The sequence below is a fragment of the Moschus berezovskii genome, chromosome 22, assembly GCF_049115385.1.
Source record: "Moschus berezovskii isolate FMDL1 chromosome 22, NW_MosBer_1.0, whole genome shotgun sequence".
In the NCBI taxonomy this organism is placed as follows: domain Eukaryota; kingdom Metazoa; phylum Chordata; class Mammalia; order Artiodactyla; family Moschidae; genus Moschus; species Moschus berezovskii.
In genome coordinates, this window is record NC_142481.1 from 10242782 (window position 1) to 10254708 (window position 11927).

An 11927-nucleotide genomic window follows, 5' to 3' on the forward strand; every position below is an offset into this window, starting at 1 on the left:
TATTTTCCTAGTCTCTTTATTCGCTCATCCATTCATTTCTTCAGCAGGCCAGGCCTTCTAGATGGTGTGGGCACAGAAGTAACTTCAAAGACAAAACCCCTGACTCGCAGAGCTTACTGAGTAGCGGGGTGCGTGCTCAGTCGCTTTAGTCATGTCTGACTTTGCGACCCCATGGACTGTAGCCCTCCAGGCTCCTCTGTCCATGGGATTTTCCAGGCAAGAATACGGGAGTGGGTTGCCATTTCCTTCTCCTGGGGATCTTCCCAAACCAGGGATCAAACCCAAGTCTCCCAGATTGCAGGTCGATTCTTCAGCGTCTGAGCCATACAAAACAATATACTAACCGATACAAAGAAAACTAAGGCAGGTTTGTGCTGTGTTGTGCTTGGTCGCTCAGTTGCGTCCAACTTTTTGCAACCCTATGGACTGTAGCCCGCCAGGCTCCTCTGTCCGTGGGGATTCTTCAGGCAAGAATCCTGGAGTGGGTTGCCATGCCTTCTTCCAGGGGATCTTCCCAACCCAGGGATTGAAGCCAGGTCTCCTGCACTGCAGGTGGATTCTTTACCAGCTGAACTACTAGGGAAGCCCTTATGATGAAATGATGGAATACTATCTTAGAGGCAGTGGTCAGAGCTAAAGCTGAACAGGGGAGTGATGAGACCTTGGAGTCCTGGCTCTGCCATTTCCTAGCTCTGGGACCTTGGAACATTCACCTCTCTGAGCTCAAGAGCTCAAACTAACAGAGAAGTTGGCATCAAGAGTGGGATGGGGACTTTCCTTGTGATCCAGTCGTTAAGAATCTGCCTTGCAAGGCATGGGTGTGGGTTCGATCCCTGGTTGGGGAACTAAGATCCCACATGCCGAGCAGTAACTGAGAGCCGCACCTACTGAACCAGGAAGGCCACAACTAGAGAGTCCGTGTGCCGCAGCAAAAGATCCCTCATGACGCAACTAAGACCTGATGCAGGTAAATAAACTTTCTTCTTTAAAGAGTGGGATAACAAGTCAGGGGAAACGAACAGATGCCAACTGTGGAGCTCATCTATGTGACATAAAAAAAAAAAAAAACAACAGTAGCCCTCTCATGGGACTAGGTGTAAGATGAGCTGAAGTTAGTTCTACTCCCTAAGTCTCTTGTCTCCCCATCCCCAGGCCCCTCATCCTACTCCTTTTCTCCCATTTGGGACCCTGCATCCACCATTTTATGGACTTTCCAGCCTCTAGATTCACTCTCTCCAATTCTAACTCTGTGCAGTAGCTAGCAGAGAAGGCAATGGCGCCCCACGCCAGTACTCTTGCCTGGAAAATCCCATGGATGGAGGAGCCTGGTAGGCTGTAGTCCACGGGATCGCTAAGAGTCAGACACGACTAAGCGACTTCACTTTCACTTTTCACTTTCATGCATTGGAGAAGGAAATGGCAACCCACTCCAGTGTTCTTGCCTGGAGAATCCCAGGGACGGGGGAGCCTGGTGGGCTTCCATCTATGAGGTCGCACAGAGTCGGACACGACTGAAGCGACTTAGCAGCAGCAGCAGCAGCAGTAGCTAGAGGGATCTTTCTAAGATGAAAATCTGATTGCACCTTTCTGACACAGTCTCTCCTCTGCTTAAAATCCTTCCATGACTCTCCAGTGCCCTGGAGGCAAACCTATTTCAGTCCTAAATTTTGACCTCTAGCCTTTCTTTCACTTTCTCCCATTGCACTCTGCACCTAACTCAGAGAAATGTCCCCAAAGGCTGTGATTTTATCTCACATCTGTGTTTTGGCATATTCTATTTCCTTGGCCATGTACATTCCTACTCTTTGGTGGTCCCAACCATTCACCGTTCCCTTTGACTGGGTAAGTCCTTCAGGTTTTAGCTCAGATATCTTTTCCAGGAAGCCCTTGATTCCCTCCCAGTCTGGGTCAGGTACCAGCCTCCACCCCGGGCTTGTGCAGCCCCTTAAAGCTGCCCCACTCCAGCCCTACCCATTCCAGATTTTCCTGTCTGGCGACAGGTTTGCCTCCCCTTTGCACTATGGGCTTTGTAAAAGCAGGGCTAAGGTGGTTCTGGTGCCATCCGTATCCCAGCATCGCCTGCCCAAAGTAGGAGTTCCTCTTACCTGACTGAGGCCCAGGTGTTTGCTGACATTTTCTGACAGGTAAGCCATGTCTCCCTCGGCGGTGAGCACCATAACAAAGCCCTCCAGGGCCTTCAGGTAGCAGGCATCCAGTGGTTCGCCCCCTGCTCCCACCTGGTTCCACTCCCCTGGTGTCCGGGCCAGGATGGATGGGGTATGTCCAGTCAGCCGTGAGCCCACCCTGGCTAGCCTCCCTCTGCTTTCCTTCACTCAGAGGGACTTACAGGTACCCCCAGGTGAGTGGGGCACATCCCAGTGACTTGGAGTCCCAAGGAAAAGGGAAGGACCAAGAAGGACTGGAATTCTAAGAGAACAAGGCCTCCCAGGGGAACAGAATTCTAGGAAGGCAGGGGTCTCCCAAGGGAATAGAACTCTTGTTGTTTAGTCAATAAGTAGTGTCCTATGACTCTTCAATCCTGGGTGTTCATTGGAAGTACTGATGCTAAAGCTGAAACTCCAATACTTTGGCCACCTCATGGGACGAGTTGACTCACTGGAAAAGACTCTGATGCTGGGAAGGATTGGGGGCAGGAGGAGAAGGGAGATGATGGACAGGGAGGCCTGGTGTGCTGTGATTCATGGGGTTGCAAAGAGTCGGACACGACTGAGCGACTGAACTGAACTGAACTGAACTATGACTCTTGGGACTTTATCCTGCAAGACTCCTCTGTCCATGGGATTTCCCAGGCAAGAATACTGGAGTGGGTTGCTATTTCCTTCTCCAGGGGATCTTTCAAACCCAGGAATGGAACCTGAGTCTCTGGCATTGCAGGCAGATTCTTTACCACTGAGCCATCTAAAAAAGCCCCTAATAGAACCCCGAGGAGGGCAGAATCCTAAAGGGATAAAATTCCCAGGGGTCAAAATTCTAAGGGGCCAAGGTATAAAGGGAGTCAGAATTCCAAGGGGGCCAGGCTTGCCAAGGGTTCAGAATTCTTGGGGCAGGACCTTCCAGATGGGCAGAATTCTAAAGAAGCAGGGACTCCCAAGCCACAGAATTCTAAGGAGGACAGAATACAAGACAGGAAAGTCTAAGGGGCAGAGTCTCCAGAGGATAACTCCACTTTCCCCATAATAAAATCTTTCCAGGGTCCTGGGATTCCAAGGGGTGTGTGTGTGAGAAAGAGAGAGACAAAGCCTCCTGCTGAATTTTAGTTTAACAGGGTGGGAATTCAAGGGGACAAACAATATAACTAGTGAGCCTAGCTGAGAAGATCTCCCAGGGGACCAAATCCTAAGGCTTCAGGTGCCTTAGGAGTTTAGTGGAAACAGTGAAGTGAAAGTGGTAGCCGCTCAGTCCGGTCTGACTCTTCCTGACCGCATGGATTGTAAGACGCCAGGCTCCTCTCTCTGTCCATGGAACTCTCCAGGCAAGAATAATGGAGTGGGTAGCCATTCCCTTTTCCAGGGGAATCTTCCGACCCAGGTGTGGAACCCGGGTCTCTTGCATTTCAGGCTGATTCTTTAGGGTCTGAGCCTTCTATTCCCTAGAGCTCTGATTCTAAGGAGGCGGAGCTATGCAAGGGAGCATTCCAACGGGCGGGGCCTAACAAATGACGGACTTCTAAGAGGACGGAGATTCCTAGGACTGGATTTCGATTGGCCAGAACTCGAAGGGGCGGGGCCTCCCTAGGGACTTGGATTCCAGAGGGCGGGGCTCCGCCAGGAAGCCATCCGGGGGCGGGGCCTTGTCGGGACTCGGCTTCCCGGAGGAGGGGTCTCCTCGGGAGGTACCTTTACGAGGGCGAGGCCTTGCCCAGGTGGGAATTCCCCGGGGGCGGGGCTCACCTGCTGTGCAGAGGCGGTGCATGCGCAGGTAGCTGATGGTAAGGCGCATGATGGAGGCCTTGTCCAGGTGGGCACTGACCCCACGCGCGAAGGGCAGCGTGTGCGCCAGCTGGTACAGCACCTCGGTCTCCTGGCTGCGCCGGCTGCGGGCCGCATCCCGGGACTTCTCCTTGCGCAGCTCCGTGCTCGACCTGCGGGCATGGTCTGCGTTCACTGGAGGCGCTCCGGGAAGGGAAAGAGTTGGATGCGGCAAGCACGTGGGGTGCTGCCACATGGGTCTCAGAGAAGTCAGAGCTGCGACTGTGCAGGCCTCCCTGTGCGGCCCGGGCGAGTTCCTGGAGCTCTCTGGGTGGGTTATACAGTGGAGTCGCTCCTAGCCTCGGGTTTTATTGTCCGTGCGCCAGCCCATGCTGCCCTCTGGTGCCTCACTCCTCTCCAAGGCGTGCCCAGGGCCGCCCTGTCCCCTCCCTGCCTTATCTGCTGATTATTCCCCGGACTTGGGGCGACTGAGTAACAGGGAGGCCTCCTGCTGGGAGCAGGCTGGCAGAGATGGCCAGGAACCAGGGAAGGGAGGTGCAAGAAGATGCCTGCAGCCCCCTCCAGGCTCTCTGCCCTACAACCTCCCTGAACCCCGTCTCCTGCCCTTTTCCCTCCTCAGCTGAGCTGAGTTCTCAGAATCTTGGAGTACAGATCTCAAAGTCCAATGACCCATCTCCTGGGGCCCTGCCAGGGAGACACAGCAAACCATCCCTAGGGTCCTGGGGGGTTCTGTTCAGCCAATGGCTAACCACTCACCCCTGCCCTTTAATCCATTTCAAATGCTTGAATTCTGCGTGTGGGGTTGGAAGTAGGAAGTTATGTTTTTTTGTTTGTTTGTTTTCAGAAATATCTGCCACTTATCCAGCTTTTACTATTATGTCATACCTTGTGCCATGTGGGTAACTTAAATTAACCCGTGTAGCTCAGACATCCCTAGGAGAAGATGATAACACTACCCCCATTGAACGTATGAAACCCAGGCACAGAGAGGTGCAGTGCTTGCCCACACAGAGTGAAGCTAAGGTTTGAACACTTGTCTGTCTGAATTCTTCAGTTTCCTCTGTTGTATATACGTGCTGAGTCGCTTCAGTCGTGTCCAACTCTTTGCGATCCTATGGACTGTAGCCTGCCAGGCTCCTCTGTCCATGGGATTCTCCAGGCAAGAATACTGAAGTAGTTTGCCATTTCCTTCTCCAGGGGATCTTCCCGACCCAGGGATCAAACCCTCGTCTCCTGTTGTATTGCCCTAGATTATCTCCAGATTTTAGTACTTCTTCCTGTTTCTGCACTGTCTTAAAAGTCAAACTCCAGGTCTCTCTGAATCCAAACTATAGTTTTGGGGGGGGAGAATGATAGAGTATGTTACATATAGTATAGTATATATAATCTTATCTATATTGAGATACTACTATTGATAAAAAACCATAAATTTTGTTGTTCCCTTGCTAAGTTGTGTCCAACTCTTTGCGACTCCATGGAGTGTAGCATGCCATCCTTCTCCGTCTTCCAGTATCTCCTGGAGTTTGCTCAAATTCATGTTCACTGAGTCGGTGATGCTATCTAACCATCTCATCCTCTGCTGCCCCCTTCTCCTTTGACCTTCAATTTTTCCCATGATCAAAGTCTTCTCCAGTGAGTTGGCTATAAATGGCCACCCACCCCAGTATCCTTGCCTGGAGAGCCCCGTGGACAGCATGAAAAACCGTTAATCAGCAGCTATAATTTGCCAAGTATTTATGAGTCTGGCATTGCACTAAGTAAGGACTCAGCCTACATGGACTCATTCAATCCTAAGAAAGCCCTAGGCAGGGACTTCCCTGGTGGTCCAATGGTTAAGAATCCACCTTCCAGTGCAGGAGACAAGCGTTTGATCCCTGGTAGGGGAACTGAAATCCCACGTGCTATGGGGCAACTAAGCCTAGGCTCTGCAACTAAGACCCGAGGCAGCCAAATGAATAATATTTTTTTTTAAAAAAAAAGAAAGCCTAGGCTCTGAAACCTCCATTTCACAAAGGGGAAACTAAGACTCTGAAAATGTAAGTCCTTCGCCCCCAGAGTCATAAAGCCATTAACTGGAAGAGCTGGGATCTGAACTCGGACAGTGAGATTTCAAAGCCTTGATTCTTCTAATTCCTTTCTTATGAACCAACTCCCCCACCCCTACTCCCGGCCCGGCCCCTTCCACAACCTCCATGGAAGCAAAACCCAAGAAGGGGAAGCTGAGCTTCCTAAAAGCCAGAGGCCATTTCTGGGGCATCAACCGCACCCCCAAACAGGAGCCCTGCAGCGCCACCCCAGGCACAATGGAGGGAGGTGCGTGGTACCTCCTGTCTCTACAGATGGGAAAAATCTCCTCATGCAAGTGAGAGGGAGGCACAGCAGGGGACAGGCTGGGTGGAGGGGTGGAGGGAGCCAGCAACTGCCCTCATCCCCTCCCTCCTGGCTGGTGGGGGGCAGGGGCCTCCAGTCCTCCTCTGCCCAGAGGACATTCCGTCCTCCTGTCCCGTTCTGTTCCAGCCTTGTTTGTCTTCCTGCCCAGAGGGTGGGGGTGGGCGGGCCTCACTGAGCTGGGGGCCCAGATGGAGGGAACAGGGAATGGGAACAGGGACGGGGTGTAGGGGTGGGGTTGGCCCCTCCACCTCCCGGGCAGCTGGGCTCTATAGTCCTGTCTGTGGCCGACTCCTCCCTTCATAGGAGCTAACTGGTGGCTGTGGCCGGACCCTCCCTCTGGCTCCCAGCCTGCTCTCCGGATATTCTGACAGCAAGTGTGGGTGGGCCTCTCCTGATCTCTGGCCTTTCCCTATATTTATTTACATATTTTTATTATTATTATTAAAGTTTTTTTTGAATCTGTTACAATGTTGCTTCTGTTTTCTTGTTTTGGGGTTTTTCTTTGGCCCTGAGGCATGTGGGGTCATAGCTCCCTGACTAGGGATGAAACCCCTACCGGCTGCATTGGAAGGCCAAGCCTTAACCACTGAACCATCAAGGAAGTCCCTGGCCTTTCTCTTTAAACAGAGTGGGGGCTAATTCCTCTGGTTCAGCATTACAGTCTCGACTCCATGACCTATTAGCTGTGTGACTTTGGACAAGTTGCGCGGCCTCCCTGCGCCCAAGAACAGCACAAATTCTCATGGGGCTGTTGTGAAGACTAAATGAGTTACTGTACGTCAAGGGCTTAGAATTGAGGCTGGCAATTGGTCAATGCAGGTTCGACTCTTTGTGACCCCATGGACTGCAGCAGAATTCTCCAGGCAAGAATACTAGAGTGGGTTGCCACGCCCTTCTCCAGGGGATCTTCCCAACTCAGGGATTGAATCCAGGTCTCCTGCATTGCAGGCGGATTCTTTACTTTCTGAGCCACCAGGGAAGCCCAAGAATACTGGAGTGGGTAGCCTGTCCCCTTCCCCAGGGGATCTTCCCAACCCAGGCATCAAACCTGGGTCTCCGGCCTTGCAGGCAACTTTTATTATTCCCTCTTTGTCCACATCAGGGATGGAAGGCTTAGGAGACTCATAGGCTCTGGAGAAACCCTCAGGCTTCGGTGGTAACCCCGTGGTGTGGTGTGCGTGTGCAATCACACATGTGACTTTTACACAATACTTTGAGAAAAAGACTAAATCATAGTGATACTAATAATAATGATAGCACTGGTGTGTTGAAAACTCATGAGCTTAGAGACCCCATTAACTCCCTTCAACAACCCTAAGCACCTGGAAAAGTGATCTTCCTTTTACAGAGTCAGAAACTAAGTCTCCAGGCAATTGCATTACCAGCCCAAGTCACCAAGCTGGTAATCCCAGGGCCCTCCACCAATGTGCAGATATGCTCAACGCTTCTGTTAATCCAACCATGCATTTGCTTTTGCCCAGAATCCTGTCTGACTTGAGCACAATTTATTGCCCACCTATGGAGTATTTTGCCGCAAAGGTCTATCCCATCACCACTCATCATCTAGATCTGGTGCAGGAGACAGGAAGTAGAGCCCTCATTTTCCAGGCTATGAAACTAAGGCTCAGAAAGCAGCCTGCTAGGATAAAGCCACACAGCTGGGAAGTTGGTGAGCTAAGATTTAAACCCTGACTTTGGGGCCTGGGCTTTTAAGTGCCATGCCTTGGTGGGCATGCCACCCAAGGGACCCCTGTCCAGCCCCTCCACTGTCCAGCGGACCCCTGTCCTTTCCCCGGCTCCCACCCCTGCTGCCTCCGGATTTCCCCAGCTGGCCAGTCTTCCCAGCTGGCCCCATGCCCAGCCCTGGTCCAGCCCCTTGGCACTCTGCCCAGGTTGAGACGTGCAGCTGGAGCCCTGCCACCCTTCCTCTGTGTTCCAGCAGAGAACAGGGGGTGGAGCCAGACTGGGAGGCCCCAGGGTAAGGCCTGGGATGGGGCTAGAGCCTGGTGCCCCCCTCCCACCAGGAGAAGGAGAAGCCCACTTCTTCCCCTCCCTGAAGAACTTGCCCCTGAGGGCAAAGGCACAGAGAAAGTGGGGACACCGGCCCCACATTCAGGGCTGCTCCTGGGCCTCTCTCTTTTGACAGTTGACTGTGTATTGAGGGGTCTTGCAAAAAGTATAGAGGATCTGGGGGGGCCTTAGGCTGAATCCATGCACGGATCCTCTTGGCATTGCCCCGAGGTGGCCTGAAAATGCCAGAGACAGGGTTTGGGTTAGAGAAGGGACTTGGGGAAGGGGGTTGGGGGAGTCAAGGACCTGGTAATCCAGTGGGGTGCCTGTACCCCAAGTCCTATGTTCTCTGGGAACCCTCTGACCTGAGAGACACCCAGGGCCAAGTGCCCATCAGGGACTTCCCGAGAATCACCCTTGCCTGGGGTGGTGGGATGGCAGTTAGCCAGAGCTGGAAGAGGGGGAAGCAGTAAGGGGGTATGGGGGCCCACTCACCATCACCCAGCCCCTCTTTGGCCCAAATGCCATCCTAGGGGTGCAGGAGGGGATGGAGCGTGGTCGGGATCCGGGTGCAAGTTATGAGTGGGTGGTGCGAAGGCTCAGATGACAACAAAGGAAAGGGCTGTCCTTAGATGGGGAAAGGGGGAGCGCCCCCAGCTCAGCCAAGAGGGGCCCCACCCAGCCAGAAGGGGCTGGGCCAGGGCTGGCCCAGAAAGGGTAGGATAGAGTTTCCCTGTCAGGCCCAGAGCCAGAGACTGGAATAGAATTGGGGGGGGAGTATAGGTGAGGGGGGGAGGGATGTGAAAACATGGGGGTGTAGACAGATCCAATCAGACCTGTGAAGCCAGGGAGGAGGGAAGGGGGTGAGGCTTCCTGGACGCCTCAGATTGGATGGGAGAAATCAAAGGCTTGAGATACTTTCCGGGGTCCCATGAAAACATGGCCAGACAGGACCCCCTGGCTGTGGACCCAGAACGCCAGTTCCCTGTGCTGCCCAGCAGATTTGCACCTGTTGGGAAGAGAACACAGAAACCCACTCCCTGACCAGGATGACCTAGCTGGCTGCTGTGGCAGGGGGCGCGCCCATCACAACTCGCACTGAAGCAGGCACAGCACCCTCTCTAGGGTCTTCCCAAATAAGGCTTGGGTGTCGCTTCCCACTGTCACAGGGACTGGGTGGGGTTGGAGGAGTCAGATAAGAGGCTAGATTTTGGGAAGTGGGTCAGGCTGTTTTCCTGTTACTAAAGGGATAAACCTACCTTTCACAAGAATACAAGAAAAGCCCTTGGGAAGGGTCCCCCAGGTGGCTTCTGAAAGGTGACCACCTCTGCCTATTTCTAGGCAACCCAAGGTTTGGGAAACAGTGTCAGGGAGGGTCCAGTTATAGAGGTTCTCTCTTGAATCAATAGCTGACTCCCAATTCTAAGGGACTCCCTGTATCTGGGAAGGTTCAATTCGGGGCTGTCCCGTATCTCCTAGGACCCCAGGGGTCTTGTGTCAAAGAACAACCTCAATTCTGGGGGCTCGGAGGCCAGAAAAGTTACTCTGAAGAAGGAAAATGCCTCCCGCAGAAGCCCGGGAACTGCTCAAGTGCAACCACCCCAATTTCGTGGGGACCCCGAGTTTCACCCCTAATCAGAAGGGGAAGCGAGCCCGGAGCAGCAGGAAATCGGGGACCAAGACCCCAAAGTTGCTTCTGGCTAGAGGGGCGTGGCAGCCTGGACTTGGGAAAATGCTCCCACCCCTGCGATCCCCTAGGGTGGAGGGTGCGGCGGGAATGTGCCTGCAACCGCGCGTCCGAGGGCGCCCTAGGCTTGCACCCGCTCCTTCCCCACCCGGCTCAGGGGTCGCTGGAAGAAGAGCCCCCAGTTCTCATCACTCCTGCCCGCGAAGCCCAGTACCTTGCGCGCTGTAGTCCCAGCGCCATGACTCGCCAGTCGCAGCTCCGGAGCCCTTCGAGGCCCCTAGCCCCCTCCCCTGCCCCGCGAGCCCCCTCCTCAGCCCCACCTCCCGCCGCGCGGTTGGCTGCCCCGCTTCCTGCCCGCAGCTCTGATTGGTTGCTCGCTCTCTCACTTCCAAGAAAGAGGCGGGACCAGAGACCGAGCCTTAGAACGCCAGGCGTGTGTGTGTGCAGGGGGCGGGTACGGAGGAATACACACACACACACCCCGCCACACCCCTCGCCGCGGACTTCTAGGCAGTCACCCGCACCGCGCACAGTCGGCGGGCCTCGCCTTCGGGCCCAGTCTATCCCGCCGAGTTCCGACACCGACACTCTTCTGAACCCGCCTAGTTCAGTCTGTCCCTTACACCCCAGCCCCCACCCTCGAACTCCCACCCCCGGCTCACCCCTCCACTCTCTATCCCCAGATGGGCCCCTCCGACTTCCAATCCCACCCCCTCCAGTGGCCCAGCCCTGCCTCCGGAGTCGCCCAGCTCCGCCTACTCTGTCTCGTCTTCCCTATCCACCGAGCCCCCCGCTTTCCCTCTTCGCCCCCAACTCCCGACCCCACCCACCCCAGTTCTACAGTCCCTCCCCTTCTGTAGCCCACCGTTCCCTCTCAGCTGCCTGCCCCTTCCTTCCACCCTCTCATCCCTCCTTCTCGCCCCCGCGCCCCCTGGTCCGTGCTCCTCTGGTCTGGCACCCCTCAGCTCCCCAACCCCGCCTCCTTGCCTCTAGAACTCCCTTTTCAGGTTTTCACTGGTGAGTGATTAAGTTTATGTCAGGTAAAGTTTCAAAACTCAATCGCACTCACTTTCCAGAAGAGCGGAGAAGTGGTAGTTTTCTACCAGTGAAGTAAGTAAGAAGGTAGAGACGCGAGGTCACCAAGGAGTGTTACCATTGGCTAAGGTGGGTGTTAATCCACCGCAGGTCAATATTCTGGATACAGCTTTGGGCAGAGAAAAGGACACTATAGCAGAAGTCTGTGGATGTTGCCCACCCTAGTATTCCGTTTAGTTTTCTTTTGGGGAAATTCTTCTCTCTTCTTAATCTATTTATTTATGAAATACTTTTACTTATTTATTTATTTGGCTGCACCGGGTCTTAGCTGCAGCACATGGGATCTTTAGTTGCAACATACGAACTCTTAGTTGCAGCATGTAGGGTATAGTTCCCTGACCAGTTCCCAAACCCACATGCATTGGGAGTGCAGAGGTTCAGCCATTGGACCACCAGGGAAGTCCCTCGGTCTATTTAACTTGAGCAGGACTGGCCATAACCTTCCCATCACCAGCTCCAGGGACTGGTGATGGGTTGGTTTAGTCACTAAGTCATGTCAGACTCTTGCAACCTCATGGACTGTAGCCCACCAAACTCCTCTGTCCATGGGATTTCCCAGGCAAGAATAATGAAGAGGGCTGCCTTTTCCTCCTCCAAGGGATCATCTCGACCCAGGGATCGAACCCAGGTCTCCTGCTTTGGCAATTGGATTCTTTACCACTTAAGCCACCAGGGACTACACCTAGCCAGTTTATTCTGTTTCTCAGATCACAGTGATTAGTTCGGGGAAGGTATGTGACCTAACCTAGCCTAGTGCCAACCAGCCCTGAGACATTTGCTGCAACTATCATGAA

The 11927-nt window shown here is 53.7% G+C and overlaps 1 protein-coding gene across 6 annotated transcripts in view; it reads right to left on the bottom strand.

Moving 5' to 3' along the window:
• HIF3A (hypoxia inducible factor 3 subunit alpha) overlaps positions 1-10321 on the bottom strand; it is a 33977-nt gene extending 23656 nt beyond the window's left edge. For 2 of the 6 annotated variants that reach the window (XM_088830782.1, XM_055411808.2), the window contains exons 1-3: positions 10253-10321; positions 3912-4102; positions 2106-2251 (exon numbers count right to left, since the gene is read on the bottom strand). In XM_088830782.1, coding sequence (XP_088686908.1) covers positions 2106-2251; positions 3912-4102; positions 10253-10278 — 363 coding nt within the window. In that variant the 5' untranslated portion in view covers positions 10279-10321. Of the gene's footprint in view, positions 1-2105; positions 2252-3911; positions 5822-10252 lie in introns of those variants that run through there. The other 4 variants (XM_088830783.1, XM_055411804.2, XM_055411807.2 and 1 more) reach the window with 4 other exon arrangements.
• Positions 10322-11927: the final 1606 nt, after the last annotated feature.